The sequence below is a fragment of the Thermobia domestica genome, chromosome 9, assembly GCF_964235325.1.
Source record: "Thermobia domestica chromosome 9, izTheDome1.hap1.1, whole genome shotgun sequence".
Lineage (NCBI taxonomy): Eukaryota > Metazoa > Arthropoda > Insecta > Zygentoma > Lepismatidae > Thermobia > Thermobia domestica.
Genome location: NC_137462.1, coordinates 140,618,976 through 140,637,854, shown reverse-complemented (window position 1 = coordinate 140,637,854; position 18,879 = coordinate 140,618,976). Strand labels below are relative to the sequence as shown.

Sequence of the window (18,879 nt, the reverse complement as noted above, 5' to 3'; positions counted from 1 at the left end):
AGTTGACATATACGTTACCTCATGAGGATCTGACAACAGCTGCTTTTCATTTGATAAAAATGTAATTGACATGTTAAATACATGTGAAATATAGGTGTCAGCGAATTAGTGGGCGTGTTAGCGGAATATACATGTAAAGTACATCGCATGTGTCAGTACCTTGCATATGTGCATGACAAACTGGAAACTTGGTACCTGAATATTGTATGTTTCCTACACCTGTAACATTAATAATTCATTCCAATCAACCTTGTTCATTTCATGCACCTGTTTAACCCATTTATTGGCAATCATGATCATTGCATTTTCCGTTTACCTGCATATTGCCTGTACATTGCATATAGGTGGATTCACACTTCGCGTGTACACGGAGATAATACAGGCAATGTATTTAGTTGTAATCCCATGTATTATACATGTGTCAGGACCTTGTATAGCGAATGTCGAATTGGAGATTTGTGCCTGAATATTGATGTCTCCTATGCCTATAACGTGAATGTTTAGTTCCAATCCACCTTGTTCACCACGCGTATCTGTTTAATCCATTTATTGGCAATCATGATCATTGCATGTTCCCGTTCACCTGTACATATCCTGTACACTGCATATAGGGGGGTTACACACTTCGCATGTACACGAAAATGATAAATGTAAAATAACATATTCTACATCATGCGTTTTCCATGCTATACGCTAATACATGGTATTTACATGTAGTGCGAATGTCACACATGTATATTACATGTTGATAAACGGGCACGTTCCTTGTACTTTTCATTCTTACTGTATTGCGAATGTTATCAACAATCCATTCAAGGTACTTTACATGCATATATTCCCTCCATTTACTTGCATGTGAGTGACTACGTGTACATTGCATGTTCTCATTTTAATGAACAGACTTTGTACAACTCGTGTTTCCGTACAAAATTTCCAACAGAAGTTTAATACTTTTTCGACGTGCATATCACCTGAAGACAATGAACCTGCTATATTTTCTTTACATGTGTTTTCGCCGAAACAGGCGCCTGTATAATGCCTATCAAAATCTAGCAGGCTTTTACAGGCAGTTCCATGTACAAAACATTGCATATTTACTCAAAAATTTTCATAATAGTAATTCATCCAGCTTCTTTGAAGGAGAAATATAACTAAGGAACAGCATCGCTTTTTTTTTTCAGTTTATTTTTTTTTTTCAAAAAGTTTAATATGGACGGTGTTTCATTTTTCTGATAATTTGAATTACCATTGTTTAATGTTAACCGTTTAATATTGTATCCATACAAGTTGTATTTGTGTTCGAATGCAACTACGATTATCATATGAATGTAGTTAAACCTGTTTTTGATTACAACTGTCATTCATATGGTAGGTACGCTTAGCGATTTTAACATTATCTTACAAATTATCGGGCCTATCAAATAGACGAGCAAAATTTAGTTAAGTTATGATTGTATTAAGAGGTATGATATCCATTCACTAATTTTTAAATGTAATTACGTCGTCAAAAATACGTTATGTGCTGTTAAAAAATTTATAAGCAGTCGTCATACATGTTCAAATATGCGCTTGACGCTAGTAAGAACAACATTAAAAACCACAGCCTTTTTGCTTGTTTCTTAAGTAAAAATCACGTTTAGCAGACTAAGTAAAACCATAATGGGAGAGAAAGTTTGGTTTGATCTCCTATGAAGTTATTGGAAAAATACCAATGGATCCTTCTTCAGTACACATAGTCAAAAGACGAGAAAAACTTTACGTATCTGTAACGTATGTTAAAGATAAAACTAGATCCATTTTTCACTGGATTTCGTGTCCTGCGTTCATCAGACAAAACACGAACTAAAACTATATGGCATTACTTAAATAATTGCACAGTTTTAATAATTTCACAGTGGTAGCGGCTAAGGGAGTTCTTGGTATAATCTCACTCCATGTGAGTTTGAGGTAGACAATATTGTGTCCACAAGTTTCCTCCGGGTTCTCTGGTGTCCTCACACATTCTCATTCCACTAATTCTTCTACAATCGTTCACTTTCATTAATCATCAATGTCTCTTAATGTGACGGGCTTGTAAGACAAAGATTTTTTTGTTTATTTTTATTACAACCATGAAAGGCATTGCATTAAATGTAAGACAAATACGTTTGAATACATTTTGTTTTTGAATAAAAATAAAAATCATGGAAAAACTGTACTTTTGACTATTTTGCTCGTTCATTCGGAATAATTTTCCACATTAGGTAGAAATTTGAGTGCCCAAATACCATAAGTAAAATCATTCGAACCATGTAGTAAATTATTCTAGTTTTTATTTAATAAATTCTCGTATTTTGTAGCGTTTCAATCGATATCCATTGATTATTGATCCATCTGGCCAAGCAACAGAATTCATTATGAATGAATTCAGGGAAAAGAAGATTACAAAAACTAGCTTTTTGGACGATGCATTCCGAAAGAATTTGGAATCCGCTCTGCGATTTGGAAATCCATTGTTGGTTCAAGTAAGTGCTTCAAGTCCAGATGTAAATTGTAACTATAAAAGACCTTAAAGTAAACATTACTTGCATATATTAACTATCAGTTTCAGTTTTTTTTTTTTTTTTTTTCAGAAAAGTGCAAATATTTTGGAATTCTTCAGGTCAAAATTTTATAATAAAAAAGAAAAATCATTTTCAAATAGAAAGTACATTTTTGTTCATAGCTATAAATTTGAACTTAATGTATACATTTCCAAGCCAAATGTTTGTGTTAGTGACATATGTTCGTAATAATGCAATTGATACAGTGTATGGTATTTTATTCAGAGATGGTAAGTTTTTAGATACGTAAAGTAAAATTTCAGTAATACACATATATGTATTAAATAGATATTTTTTGAACACTTGAAGAACAGTCTTCTGACTTCATTTATAGACACTAACTTCGTTTACAGTTCCAGTATTAGGAGTTGCATTTTTTCTTCATTCAGCTATGTTATTTTAGTTGGTTCGCCGCAGTCTTCATATGTAGAGTCCGGACGAGGATTTTGAGTTAAAGAAACATATTTTTTCTTTCTTTTTTAATACAGAGTTACAATATTCAGGAATCCTTTTTCAGTAAATCCTGATAGATAGAGATTCTGTCAAATCCAGTTTACTTATGCATGAAATGTTTATTTATTCTGTAAAATAGATCAGTTGTAGATGTAAGCACTCACACCTACAAATATTGCAGTCAGTCGTAGGTACCACTACCATCAATTGTTTTACAGTATTGTTGGATCTTGTTCAATAGATTATGCTGCAGAGAAACAATTTCGCGCTGAAAAGTAATAAATATGAGTTTTGTTACAAGTTTTTTTATTTTTGTGTTTATTTTTGTTAAATAATTATTAAATAGCTAATTATATTAAAAAGCCCTATCTTGTCTAAATTATGCTTGTATATGCTACTGTTTTGTGATTTATAGCGGTAAGCATGAAATGTTAGCTTGTACTTGCTATTGTATGCTTGTATGTGTTCAGTCCTGGATTTTTAACTATCATAATAAGACTCAAATAATTTTTTCTTGGTCTATTAAGTTTTTTAAAGTTGTACTTGCCACTGTGTAAATGTAGTAATGAACCTGAAAAGACTGCATTACTCACGTTATGCTTAGTCATATCAATGTAAACGTATTCGGATTTTATGTTGTAAATTCTGAAGTGAAACTTTGATCAGAACCATGTTTGAACTCTGTGAGTACATTCTCTGTATCAATGAGTGGTTTTAAGCTTAATTTAAAATCTCACTTTTTGCAATTTTTTGTATGATAAACATGAATATAAAGGAAAAGATACTCACTTTTGCGTGAATATATCTGCAATTGATTTACTTTTGCAGAATAATAAATTAATATTTTTCTACGTAAGTAAATTACGGAACAATAAGGAAACATAATTATGCACAAGTTATTAAAGATATGTACAAATGATCGTGTTTCACAGAACGATAAAACATTTTGTGTATTAAGTATTTTTCTCAATGAATCACGATTTCATGATTAAATGAAAAGGATCCTGTAACAATTTAAGTATATAATAAAAAAAAAAAAAACTTTTAATTTAAAATAAATAAGTAAAAACTCGTCTGAACTCGGATTGCAGTGAGGTGGTTGAAATGGTAGCGTTTGAATTAAGAGAAAAGAAATTCTAATACATTCGTGAGTTAAAGAAAACTAATACAAAATATGAAATTAGGTTAGTACTGTTTATAATATAAATATATTCTGTGCATGCCATGTTTAACTAAATATGGATACGTTGTCGATACGCGTTTTACGATTTTTACATATTTTAAGTCATGTAGACATTTACATATTTCAAAACTATTCTATAATTTATGTGATTGTTGGTTACACAGCCTGATAATTTAATGGATAGGGAGGAAGTATTTAGTCGCAAGTCAGTTTTATTATTTTTGATTTGTGACTATTAGTTTCCAAATTAGACATTATCAGTTATATAGTATTGTTGAAATCGTGGTATATTTTGAAGTTATTTACTTCCGTTTTTCAATTTTCAGGATGTTGAGAACTATGATCCTATCCTTAATCCAGTATTGAACAGAGAACTAAGAAGAACTGGTGGTCGAGTACTAATAACGCTTGGAGATCAAGACATTGATTTGTCACCTTCATTTGTGATCTTTTTATCAACACGAGATCCCACAGTTGAGTTTCCTCCTGACATATGTTCTCGAGTGACATTTGTTAATTTCACTGTTACTCGCAGCTCTCTTCAGAGTCAGTGCTTGAACCAGGTTCTCAAGGCAGAACGTCCTGATATCGATGAGAAGAGGTCAGATCTACTCAAACTACAAGGTACGTTTATTGTCGTTATATAAATGTATTACAAGTTTCAAAATAGAGAAATGAAACAATTAAAATATCCAGTCAGCACCAAATTTCTAGAAAAATAACGAAATCTCTCTCGGATAGACTTACAGTAGACTTCATTAACGAAAAGAATTTATCACTTCAACACTCACTCGCGTTCTTTCAGTAATCCTGGTTTCTTTTTGTTTCTTTATATACCAGACTCCAAACAGGATCTCCTGTGTCTGGAGGAATTGTCATGAATTTGGGAAATATTCGTGAACCCGGGCATATTTTTTTAAAGTGCTATATCTTGTGAAATAGTCCAGCTTCCAACAAGACTTCGAATCATAGTAGGTGCCTTGGCCTGGTACCAGTCTGAACATTTGCTCAAAGATGTTATAGGATATACATAGAATAAATGAAATGAATTTCTTACCTTAATATCTAGTTCAGAGGCTTATTATTAGGACCGTATTAAGCATTTTTGTCGCCCGTGGTAATTATAAAAATAAAAATCCCCTTTTCCCTGAAATCAATGAATATCAGTGTAGAAAATTTGAGAGACTGATTGATCATGACACTAAGCTGACAAGATCTGTGAAACACATGAACAATAGGATGACTGGAATTCTTGTTCTTCAATTTCGTTTAAACAATTTATGTAAAAGTTAGTTGTCTTTGGATTAGAGTTGTTTGCGTGCAAAATGTGACACCTTTTTCAACTCCTTACCCTGCTTCAAGAAGATCAAAGTTTTTTGCGACCGAAGGTAGGCAACAAGCACGTCACGAGCCGTATTTTTTCCTTTCTTTCGATTAACTCTTTCGGACCCAGGTCATTTTTGGCGTTTTCCTACATTTTCAGTTAGTGACTTATTACCCAAAAACTAATACCAATTGATATGGTTAAGGCTTTATATATATATATAGGGAGTTTTACATTGCAGTTTTGCCAACGGGAGGGGTATTAAGGGAAATGTAGAGGTAAAAATTTACAATAATTCCCTACCGGAATTACAAGATTTTTCATAGCTGACACCACTGTTGTCACATGGGTCCAAGTCACCTTAAACAATTCTTTGGTGTGTTGGCAAGGTACAGTGAAAACCTTAAGTCGCTGGTTGCCATACAAAGAGAGAAAAGAAAAAATTCTCTGTCATCATACACATGAAATGTTCGACACTTTTTACGCCTCAGAAGCAAAAATCAACAGATGTGCCGGGGCTACAGCTTTCGTAATTATCCTATTGAAACTTTTTGTGGTGAGTTCTGTAGGCCAACAAGGAGGCTTTCAGATGGTGGTACGTTTGTTCCAGTGTAGGCAGCAAGAGGGAAATAATCGAGGGAAAAGGGAAATTTTTCACCTAAAATCGGGAATTAATTTTTTGGGCTGTAAACACTTTCACCAAACAGACGCAAACTATCCTAAAATAAACCTTGGTACCCCACTAATATATCCTACAAATATCATGGCGATAACTAACAAAGTAAACATGTAATTAAAAAAAAATATCTCATTCCCTCAGAAATTCACCATTTCCTTACTATTTACAGAACATGATTTATTAGAAACCTCAAATGTACTTTCCCTAATTATCCTACTGAAACTTTTCATGATGCATTGTGTAGGCTAAGGATGAGGCTTTTAGCCAGTGGTACGTTTGTTCGAATGTAGCCAACAAGAGGGGAAATAGAGACAAAAAAGGGATTTTTTTTTCAAAATTGTCGCCTAAAATCGGGAGTTAAAATTTTGTGCAACTGGCATGACTGCTACCGGACAGACGCAAACTATCTTTAAAATAAACATTGGTACACCACTAATATATCCTACAAGTATCATGGCGATATTTAAGAAACAAAGCTTCTAATTACAAAAATTAGATAACAATAAACAGAAAAGTAGAGAAAAACTAGAAAAATCAAGGGCTAGAACCTAAATACAAATTTTTCGTGCGGCCCCTAATTACTCCATTGTTACGGTCTGTAACAGTTTTGGTTCAGTAAGGACCAATGTTCGACTGGCGTAAGTTGACTTGAGCTCGGATCTCTCTACAACGAAGAAAGCTACAGGAAAAAAAAGAAAAGAAGAAACAATCAATATTCGAAAATTCTCAAATTTTTTACTTTGGGCTGAAATTTGAGAAGGAAATTTGACACCCAGAAGAAAAAGAAACTAATATGATAAACTATGGTCCAACCATATTTGGTGAAGAAAAAAAAATACCGACATCTTAATTAGTGTCCACACAGGAGCGGTGGCCACTTTGGCCAACCGCGTCCGAAAGGGTTAAACGTCGGAAACAAAATCGTTTTAATCTAGAAGACGTTGTTTATAATGCATTTTAAGTGAAAGGTGTGCCTTCAAAAAATGTGATTGTTAATGAGCCAATATTATCATAAGTCATAATTACGAGCACGAATCGATTTATGCTTATCGAATTTTTCTTAAGTTCATTTATTTGTCGTCTCTTTGTTGATTTTCACTATGTTTGAGAATTTCCAAGAATGCGAAGCGAAGAGCGAACGTAATACAAGACGTGGCAAACCCAAAATAACCACGTGAGAGAGATAAGGCAAAATAGTAAATCAAGCAGTACTAATGGATCCGAATTCGAAGCTGGACGTGGATATAAAGAGAAAGAGTTCTTCACAAGTTCGTGTCACTATCTCACGTATCTGCTGCTGCTTCTGGTACAGAAATCTGAAATATCAGCAGTTTTGATAATAATTCCAACTCTTCAGGATGCCAGCGTTGTAACTTCCGAAGACGCCGCTTACATAATAGATAAATCGAAAATTCATTGGAAGGAGGAAAAACTAGTGTGATTTGATGAAAGCCAATGGTACGAAATATGCACTTCACGGCCTTTATTTCGATAGGAGAGAAAAGAAAAACTTGGAAACAAATTCTGCAGAAGGGAGATACAAGAAAGCACTGTACGATAGCGGAAGAGCCTGATTCAAAATATGTTGAAGATGCTCCACTCTCAGGACATGGAGACAAAATAGCGAAAGCGATTCTCCAGTTTTTGAACAGATACTTCACAACTTCTTGCTTTGGGATGTGATGGGATTAATATGGATACAGGTAGATTTAGTGAAGCAATAATATATGTGGAGAAGAAGTTGGGAAAGACGTTGTAGAGGATTGTGTGTCTACTTCATATGAACAAATTTCCTTTTCGCCACATAGTTAAACATCTCAATAGGACAGATACTGGACCAAAGACACTATCTAGTCCGATTGGAAGAAGCCTGTGGTTTCTTTCTAATCTATTGAAGTTCAGTAGATCAAAACATTGACTGATTCCAACGATTTGAGTGCTAAATCTATCAAAGAAAACCCCTAGACTTATTGTATAATCTCATTGGTTAATAGCTTTGTGAAAATAACTGTATCTTCACGTAAGCACCCTTGCACTTTCAGAAGCGTTACGTTGGATGGTTGAGTACGTGGTTCGAATCTACACCTGTGTGTGCTTTGAAATTCTTACACCCATCGTGTAAGTAATTAAGTCCCAGCACTTGGAAACTCGTGGAAACTCATTGAATTGACCCTGTTTCTTTTAGAAGACATGAAACAAGTTTTCCACAGATCTGTACGTATTAATGGATATTTCTTTCATCCTAGAAATCTCCTTTCATCCATAATAACTGACAAAAGCAGCGACATTAGGACATTGGGATGGATACTATCCAAGAAATGCCGATAACAGAAAAGAAGAGGTTTACAAGGCGTCTCCGAAATCAACTTTATATCAGTATATTACTGCGACGTGATCGGTTGGTTTTCTGCCTAGAGGAACCACTCCTAAGTCGAGAATGACAGATCAGCTTGAGAAAAACATCAAGAACACAGTCAAAACCTATTAAAACATTCGTCATTTCCACAGCATACTCAAGCCGTTGAGAAAATCATAGTGTAGTAACGGAGGCTTCGAAAGCAGATTGTGGACCTGATAGGAAAGACAGTCACATTCGGGCAAAAGCGGACATCCGGGCATCTCGTCAGCATATGCCAGTGTTTGAAACGAAGCATGATTGTTTCATGTGAAGATGAACAAACATGCTGACAGAAGATGAATAATAACGAGTTAGGTTAGGTGGGAGGAATTAAAGTTTCAAAATAATAATCACTGGCTGGTATACCATCGTTAGCAGAAATAATGTGGGATAATCGTAGATCCAGAACTAGATTCTTGGTGTTCCACAGTTTAGAAATGAATAATTTGAATGTTCCACACCAGGGCCGGATCCAGGATTGTCTAAAGGGAGGGGGGTGCACCAAAATAACAAATCACACTGAAACTCTTCAAAGTGACATGTGACAATATTCTTTACACCTGACAACGCTGATACATAAAACGGAGGGGAGGGGAGTATTTTAAACAGGGTCGCAAGTGTTATGCAGGAAAAAAGTTCTCTCCTTCTTGTTTCTGTTTTCTTCCCTACTTGACAAATGCTATATTGTTTTGCTTGGTGTATCCTTGTCCTTCAACCTTTTGAAAATCGACTTAAATTATTGCTTTTGCAAAGCTCTGCTTTCTTTTAAGCTCCAAAGGGAAACATGATGGCAGAAAGTTTCGGAAAGTGTGGCTATTTTCACTGCTAGCTTCTCATTTTAGATAGTGTATATTTACAACGAAGGGGGGTGCACGTGCACCTTTGCACCCCCCTAAATCCGGCCCTGTTCCACACTGTTCTCTGGAACTGTGAATTTATCGTCATAGATGAAAACATAAAAGAATTGTGTACCGTAGCGTATTTGTAGGCTATTAGCATGTTGAAATATCAACATCAGTCTGTAAATGTCAATACAGATAGTTAAGACGTTCAGTGTTTTCATATTGCAGAAATAAATCTTAAAATGTATTTATAAAATGTAACTAATGTCCAGGCACTAATCAGTTACTGCATTAGAAATATGAATATTACAACCTATAATTTTTGGTTTCAAAATGTACTACTCTAAGTTGGCCCCTTTTCAATAAAACTGATGGTAGTTAACAAACAAGTTTTATTGTAATAGTGTTTTAAGGGTCTGAGTATATTTTCCATAGCTTTCTTAAACGATACAAAATATCAAAATTTATAGTATTTATAAAATGATTAAACTATTTCCAGGTTTTTATTCATAGGGCGGAAAGTTGGGTAATCCTATTTTATGACGTCATAATTGTTGGGCACTCAAATTTCTGCACATCATGAAAGAAACTATTAGGTCATTTAATAGTATTTTATAAATATTAAAAGTTGTGTTTGCAGAATTGTTCTATTGCTGTTACATTAGAATAAACAAATAATAATGCTAATAGTACATTGTAATGGCTATAGGTAGTTGTACACACAGTAATTACTTTTCTTTACAATTATAGGTGAGTTCCACCTCCGACTTCGGCAGCTAGAAAAATCACTTTTGCAAGCTTTAAATGATGCCAAAGGCAAAATATTAGATGATGATAGTGTGATAACTACATTGGAAACTCTAAAACATGAAGCGGCAGAAATTAGTAAGAAGGTTGAAGAAACTGACAAAGTGATTGGAGAAATCGAGACAGTTTCACAGCAGTATATGCCACTTTCTCAGGTATGCTTTTCAATACAAACCAGTTATACTGTGTGCGCATTGTAGGATAATCGTAAGTTGATTCAAGATTGGTGAAGAAAGTATTTGCACTTTTCTGTATTAGAAAAAGGGAAAATATGTGATCAAATGATTGTAACTTTCATACCTTTTTATTAAAGGTTGAACAGAACTTCAGACGGTGATAGAATAGAATACATCCTTTTAATATCCTATATTATATTTTTACTCAATCTTGCCCTTGATTTCGAAAGAAAAGTTATGATAAACCTCTTTCCTGTTCTATTATGGGGAATTAAATTATAGATTTCATTTATGTGCAAGTGTTTCATACAAAATAACAAGTATTAACTGTAATATTAAAATTAAAAACTTCTGTGTTAATTAAACCTTCATACAAGATGCTACCCAAAATATCCGAGAACGTCATAAAAATTAGAAAACTATATTTACGTCCTAATGTCCTCCGTCACCTCCAAAAATAGTCCTCTCCGGCATGTATGCAATGATCTCAGCGTTGTTCCCACTTTTGGAAGCACTTCTGGAAATCTGCAGGGTGAAGGGTGTTCAGGACCCGTTGCGATTCAACTTGGGTGTTTTCATTGGAGCCAAAACGTCGCCTATCAACGCGAGTTTCATCTTCGGGAACAGGTAGAAGTCGCACGGGGCTAGATCAGGGGAGTAGGGAGGATGGGGACCGTTGCCATATTATTTTTGGCCAGGAATTTCCTTACAACGAGCGAGGTGTGCGCGGGCGCGTTGTCATGGTGCAGCAACCAGTCTTTCGTTTGCTACAGCTCTGGCCCTTTGTGCCGAACATCTTCCCTCAATCTTTTCAAAACCTCGCAGTAAAACTTCCCGTTTACATTCTGACCAGGTAGAACAAACTCCTTATGCACAATTTCTCTAATGTCGAAAAAAAAAAAAAGAAAGAAAAAAAAATAAAACAATGAGCATTGACTTGATGTTGCTGCGAACTTGTCAAGCTTTTTTCGGCCTTGGAGAGGATAGTGTCTTCCGTTATGATGATTGCTGCTTCGTTTCCTGGTCATAACCATAGACCCAAGATTCATAACCTATAATGACTCTGGATAAGAAGTGTGGACACTCTTGAACTCTTTGTTGCAGCTCAGTGCAAGTCTGACTCCTGAGTTTTTTGGTCGATACTGAGAAGGCAAGGGACAGACTTCGCTGCAGTTCGTCTCATGTTCAGTTCATCGGAAAGAATTCTTTGACATGTACCGTACGACAGTCGAAGTCGTGAATTGTCTGTCTTCTGTCTTCGCAACTTTCATGATCATTTCCGGCGTTGTACATGTTGACGGTCGACCAGAATGTTCATCTTTCACAGATTCGCGGCCTTCTTTGAAACATTGAACCACTCAAATGTTCTTGCTTGACTGGATGCACTCTCACCAAATGCCTTTTTTTTCATTTCATGCCGTGGCTTGCGGCTGCAGTTTTCAACTTGATACAGAACTTGATGCAGATCCGTTGCTCCTTAACGTCAGCCAGTTGACAAATCGCAGAAGCACTGAAACACTTCCTGACACACAGCTGCAACTGAATGCGCCAAAGATGACGTAACTTTGTTTTGTAGTAGTTAATACATGTACCTGGAGTCATCTAGCAGCAGAATGTTGTATTGCTACTGGTTTGCCCGGCAAAGAAAAGTTCTCGGATATTTTGGGTAATATCTAATAGTTCATTGGATGTTGACGGTGTGTAAAGGGAAACTATTCACGTGATAGATTGCAAACGACAAATAACCAATCACTATTTTTAGCATAAACTCTAGAAATTAGGTGGAATACAAGACAGAAATTCAGGCTAATTACGTAAGATAAACTATTTAACCATATTTTCGTTACACACACACTAAGAATGCAAAAGCAATAGCACAGTTTCACATCATTATGTCATCTGAAAGTAAAGTTTGTAGGAAGTTTTGGGATGAGAAAGGGTAATAAAATATTTTAAAAGCTACAGAAGTTATAATTTATGTGAGCGTTGTTCGATAAAGCTGGCAGTTAAGTATTCATAAGCGGATGTAACCTCCATAATTGAACAGCTGCAACCTGAATTCTCATGTTCACAGTACGTTTCTAGATTGTCCATTTCTTCCTCTCCCTCCTAAAAAGAATCTTCTTCGTGATTAAGGCTAACTGTTTTCAGTCGAAGTATTGATTGCTTTAACTATTTACTTTAAATATTTCATTACAATTTGCTTCATAAAGAACTTCATGAACTAATATATACCGGTGACAAGTATAAAAATTAACTTTTTCAAGATAGTCAATGTTTTATACGTACATGTAACATTATTTATACATTTTTTAAATAGCAAAAATGAAACTGATACATTAGTAATTTCCAGAACGTAATACAATTTTGATGTATTTACTGTCAAGAATCTACTAACTACTGTTTGTTTATTTTTAAAATTTTATTTTATTTTTACAGGCTTGCAGTAACATCTATTTCACCATGGACAGCTTGAATCAGATACACTTTTTGTATCAATATTCGTTGAAATTTTTCCTCGATATTTTCAGCTCTGTATTACATGATAATCCTAAACTGCAGAATGTGGCCGACCATAGTGCTCGCTTAGGAATCATAACTAGCAACTTATTTGGAGTAAGTAATGTTCTTTACGCTTACTGATTCTTGGAAAATAACTGTAGAGTGGGAAAAGAAACATAATTAATGTGTTTATTTTTAAGTGTGAATTTAGGAATTAAAGCCTGTGACAAACATCTTGGCATTTCAGCTAAACGAATAAAACGCAAGCTCTGACGCGACGTTGCCAAGTGATAAAGGGGTGCAACTATGAATTGGCTAAACAGACGGAACTATAGCGCGATCAGGTGGCAGGGAATAGACTGAAGTGAATGTGTACAAAATAAACGTGGCAATACCGCAGGCCTCTCATTTGCTGGCAGCATTTAAAGGGAACTTGGAGCGCCGCCTTCAAATGCCAAGATGTTTGTCACGCCGTTTATATAGCTGGCATCTGTAGAACTTAATAACTGTAAACATAAGCAATAATAACTTGAAGATATGACTAATTTTATTGCGCGTGAGAATTTAATATTGTGAAAATATTTTCAAACCACTGTCCTCTGCAATTACTCGATGAGCAAAGAATACCGAAAACTAAAACTAGTAATTCACAAATCCAATTGTTCTAAACATTAGTAATATACTTCATTATAAGAAATATAGTTCACTAAGATTCGACCGTTTAAATAGACCAGTTGCAAAAAAGAAAAAAATTAAATAAATAAATAATAATAATAACAATATTTTTTTATTGCATAATTGGAAATTACAGACTGAAAGTACCTTTACAATTCCAAATAGGGTACATAAACACAGAAACAATCATACATACACACAATAGTATTGAATAAAAAATAAAGGTTACATCCAATAGCAAACGACAAAAATATATGAAACACAACTAAGATTACAATAAATTATAAAATACTGCTCAGACATACAGAAACACAGGCATGCACAAACAGTAATGAAATTGTGATTATGATAAATGATAAGTCATAAACTTTCTTTTGATAGAAAGAAAATCAGGTATAAAAAAATCAATGACATGGGAATAGTTGTTAGCATTTAACAGGCATTTATATATAGGCGCGTCACTAAACTTCGGATTATACTTGAAAATTTTAAGGTTTCTCCTAGCCGTATTAGGAACACCAAGACTAATGGCCATAATAATAATAATAATAATAATAACTCAGGAAAGCATTTCACAGAATATAATCTGTTTTGACACTTCTCCCATTTACGTGAATAGTTGGTCCAATATCAGGCCTTCGAGCATGTTCATGACGAGAATTTGTGGATAGTATACGCGTCTTTGGCGCGAGAGAACGGATTCACTTCCTGGAGGGAGCTCATGTTTTTCGAATTCCACGTTAAGCCGTAGGTTCATGTCTCATATAATATTGCTGCTGAAAGGAACGCTAAAATCATGTCAAATCGAAATCCAAGTGACAAGAATTGCAAGTAGGTTTAACTCTCATGCAATTTTTTTGAATAAAACTATTTATAATACACTCCAAATTTATATCAAGGGTATCATCGTCCAAATATACCCTAAGTTTATTAGTTCTATGTGATAAATATATTTCTTTCAATTTGTGATGATTTGGGGATGATGATAACTTTACTCTATGATTGTACATTGGTAAATGTTTCGATAGGCCTGAAACTGCCGAATTCTGATCCTTCTAATCTGTTACATGTTCTTCAATTCTTGTATCAATGTTTCTATTCGTCATATGAAAGTATGAACCTTCACAACTTTGTATAACCCGTATGGATCAACTTACATAGTACAGTGCATCCCCCTTATAACGAACTCGGAAATAGCGAATTATTGGATATTACGAACATAAATCAAATCTCCGTCACACCGCCTATTTAAAGCATGGAAGAAATGACCGTATATTAAGAACAGTATTTTCCGTAAAGACCGCTTATAGCAAATTTTTTAGAATGGGATCATGTTTTCTTTTCTTCAGAACGGGATTTTTTTTTCTGCTCGTGGATAACTCGAGTACCGCCAAACTGGTTTTCATAGCTGTTATCGCTGTGCAAGCCAGACATGACTCTCCTCCCCCTCCCACACGGATGACAGCAGAAATCACCCCGGGGATAATTCAGTTGTGGAAAGCGTGAGGGAGGCTACGAAGGAAGATGAAGCAGATTCCGATGATGAGGGAGAAGTGGAAAATGTGAAACAACCGTGAGTTTCAAAGAAGTGATCCAAAGTTTGGATAACTTGCAACGCTATCTTTCCGAACACAGCAACACGGCGCCTGACAGTGCATTTCTGGCATTTGAGGAAGTGGAAGCGGCGGTGCTACGAACAGCGGCAGCAGTCACGGTTCAGAAGAAAATTACAGACTTCTTCAAGGGCCCTTGAACAGATAGGAAGAACTGCAATATGTACATAACAACCCAATTAATAAAATTATCTTTAGATGTGATGCTATACTGCTGTATATTCTTTTCTAAACGTATCTGCTTGTTATCTAATCCTTTGTTTTCTCCATAATTCGGAAAAATACACGAGTTTGTTTATAATGAAATTCGTATATAAAGAACTCATTGTGTTGGATCCTTGAAATTCGTTATAAGCGGACTGCACTGTATTTTTTAATTTCATATATTATTCAAAGTAAGTTATAGTTTTGGCCAAAAAGGAAATGAAACCAGCAGGTTATTAAGATTACTTAATACTTTGTTGTTTGGAGAAATAAGAATGTCCAAAGGTTTTTCTCAGTGATCATACAAAAAATTTTGATTTCTAGGAAATATATTTTGCTTATTGAATGTGTGTTCAGATACAAGACCTATATGGTGAAACCTTGGTATTGTTGTAGTGTAGCTGGCCTGATTACACGTATATAGTGAAAGAATGCAGATTGGACCGAGATTTAAACCCGGATGTTTGTTTGACCGTGCCGATGCGTTAATCATTACGCTACCCAGTCCGATCCCTGAACTGTTGTTTTGCCCCTCTTTGAAGTCTTATCTTCAGCCCTTCAAACCACATAGACTGTACTGCAACTCCTGTTGTACATAGAAATCAAGTATGTACATTACAGAACACCTTTGACGGTTGGATTTGTATTATAGTTGATAATTGAGGAAATGACCTATTCTGTATCACTGCAATTCCTCTATAAGTGTGAATTTGCCCCTATCAGTGGCATAATGACAAGTTTTTATGGATGTCATATTTTAGTTGTTACACTAAAGTTTTCGAAAGTAACCAAAATATAACTATTTATTTTACCTAAATCACACATAAGTTTAACTAGGTATAAATTTCATTGAAGTATCATCAGTAGCAATATTGTCATTAATGTAATTCATTTGTAAAATATGATTGACTAGCAGCGTTCACCCCGCTTCGCTGCGGTCACCCCGGAACGCAATAAACTTTGTTACTTAGATAATTTTTACTTTTTCGCTTTCAAATTGCAAGCGCCTGTCATTTATGTTAACCCGCCGAGTCACGTGGTCATGCGGGTTGCATATACATACGTTTATTTTTACCTATGATGAACTATGGAGACTTGAATGGTCCATTATCTCAAGACACTGGTAATTAAAAATTAAAGTGATATGATAAAAACCATCTAGGGTCCAAATCCTAACAACCCCCCAAAAATGAAAGAAATCGGTTCAGCCGTATTAGCGTGATGAGTTCACAAAGGATTTGTACGTTCTCTTTTATATATATAGATAGGAGCCAGTCTAATGTGTATAATCTTTCTTAATCAGGTGTGCTATGAACGTGTTGCACGTGGTATGCTCCATACAGATCGTCTTACTTTTGCTCTACTCTTGTGCCGTATCCACTTGAAAGGAGTTCCAAATGAACCTAGTTTGGATGCTGAATTCCAGTTCTTTTTAAGAGGCAAAGAAGGCATGTTAACTTCTCGACCACCAACTCTGGAAGGATTGTCGACGGAACAATTGGAAGCTATGTTCCGCTTGTCTACCAGGTTTGTTTTAAACTAGAACATAGACCAGGGTAAACAATATCTGTACGTGATTTACATACTGTTAGGCATTTTTAATGTTTCTTTTATTAACCGTACGCCTATTGCATTCAATATATATAAATGAAAATAATAAAATTATAATTCAGACGTGGAAAGCACAATATATGAAATAAATTTTGAACTCATACTCTGCGAAAACATAATTCGGTACTTTAGTATAGTGATTTCATTCGGCGCACATATGTATAACCTTTAAATTTAGAAAAAGAAAAAAAAATATATGGAAGCAGATGTGGAAAGAGTAGTTGAATGATTGGTTTCGTAGAAAAAAGAACTTAAGTACTTGGCCTCAAATGTCCATCGAAAAAACACTTCATACTGAATATCATAAGGTAGCACAATTAAACGAAAATACTATAAGAATTTACTTCATCAGACAGGGAAGAGAAATGGGAAAGAAAAAATGCAGAAAAGAGTGGAACTTCGAGAAACTCCATCCTGATGGGGATTTAGTTATTTCATACCCAGGATGTCATCATAGCGATTTCTTAGATTCAGCCCCCTTTATAACTTGATGAAGCGTGACGCGAACGCTTTTTTTAGACTTCAAACTATGCTATGCGTAAGTGTCGTAAGTCGTAAAGAACAGGTATAAGAGCAAAAACAGAGATATTGAGAAGTGGTTTCTTGCAATGGATTCAACGTCCCAAGAATAGTGTCATCTTGTTGAACCTCAACCAGATAGTACAATCAACAAGATTGTTTCATCTCTAATGAATTGCATGACTTCTAAAATGCACTTAGTACAAACATTTATGAAAGAAAAACAATATCTAGGGTATAAATTTGAATTCCAGAACTGACAAGTTTCATTACACGTTTGACAACTTCAATACTTCATCGAGAACGTTTGCACAAGAATGGGCAGACGAATTGTACTGCACGTTTGAAGAGTTGATTAAATAGTCGATCGAGAACCTCACAGTAAACTAGACCAGTTCGGTCATGAAATGAATATCTAGAAAGGTTAATTTGTGTTTCATTTATGTCACATTTTGTAAAGTATTACCCATTGTAGCAGATATAGGTAACTTCTGTAACTAAATTTGCATTCTGCGTAAAGTTTTCTTTAAACTGATGTGTATTGCATTATATGTTTATGCTTACTTATGTAGAATCTTACTATTAAACCTTCTAAACGGATAAAATTACATTGAGTTGCTATTAGTTTTTCCATTACTAAATGAGGAAAAATACTGGGTTTGTACCTTGTTGTTTACTTAGCACTTAGAAATAGGGAAGTGGCTGTTTATTTCGTAACAGTAGTCCGAGTAGCTTTAACGTTTCTGTCACTCGCGTGAAATAAATTTCGAAGTATGTTACCTTTTCTGTGCCATACCTATAAAGAAGTAAAATCTTTTAGATCCAGAAATGCCAATAAATTAATTTAGTAAAATAAAGTAGTGGATTTTCTTGATTATTAAAAGTGTGGTACGCATTAATTCAGCAGGGTGTCTATCGGTCACGAAAGTCACGAATGTCACGAAAAAGTCACGAAATCAGAAAATGGTCATGAAAGTCACGAAAAAGTCATGAAATTTAGCTTTTGGGTCACGATTTTTATAAACTGTTCGAATGTAAGTACAGATTGGAAAATTTTGTTCTATAAAACGTCAAAGTTACCACCAAAAACGTCTATGATCGGCTTTAGACGCTACCAAATCGCAAGCAAAATACGTTTTAATCGCATGGATGAAAATTCGACCTAATTCGCTCCTGAAAATATTAGGAAATTTTATGATTTGGTAAAAAAAAAAAGCCACGAAAAAGTCACGAAATTTCATTTTGGAATTTTAGTAGACACCCTGTTCAGAGAAGCATAGACGTATGGTGTGAGTGTGTGACACTATTTAA

The 18,879-nt window shown here is 34.9% G+C and overlaps 1 protein-coding gene across 4 annotated transcripts in view; it reads left to right on the top strand.

Moving 5' to 3' along the window:
* Positions 1 to 18,879, top strand: part of Dhc64C (dynein heavy chain, cytoplasmic) — a 213,896-nt gene that overhangs the window by 162,432 nt on the left and 32,585 nt on the right. For all 4 annotated transcript variants that reach the window (XM_081771898.1, XM_081771899.1, XM_081771895.1 and 1 more), the window contains 5 exons: positions 2,340 to 2,504; positions 4,545 to 4,842; positions 10,212 to 10,423; positions 12,884 to 13,060; positions 16,742 to 16,965. In XM_081771898.1, coding sequence (XP_081628024.1) covers positions 2,340 to 2,504; positions 4,545 to 4,842; positions 10,212 to 10,423; positions 12,884 to 13,060; positions 16,742 to 16,965 — 1,076 coding nt within the window. The remainder of the gene's footprint in view (positions 1 to 2,339; positions 2,505 to 4,544; positions 4,843 to 10,211; positions 10,424 to 12,883; positions 13,061 to 16,741; positions 16,966 to 18,879) is intronic.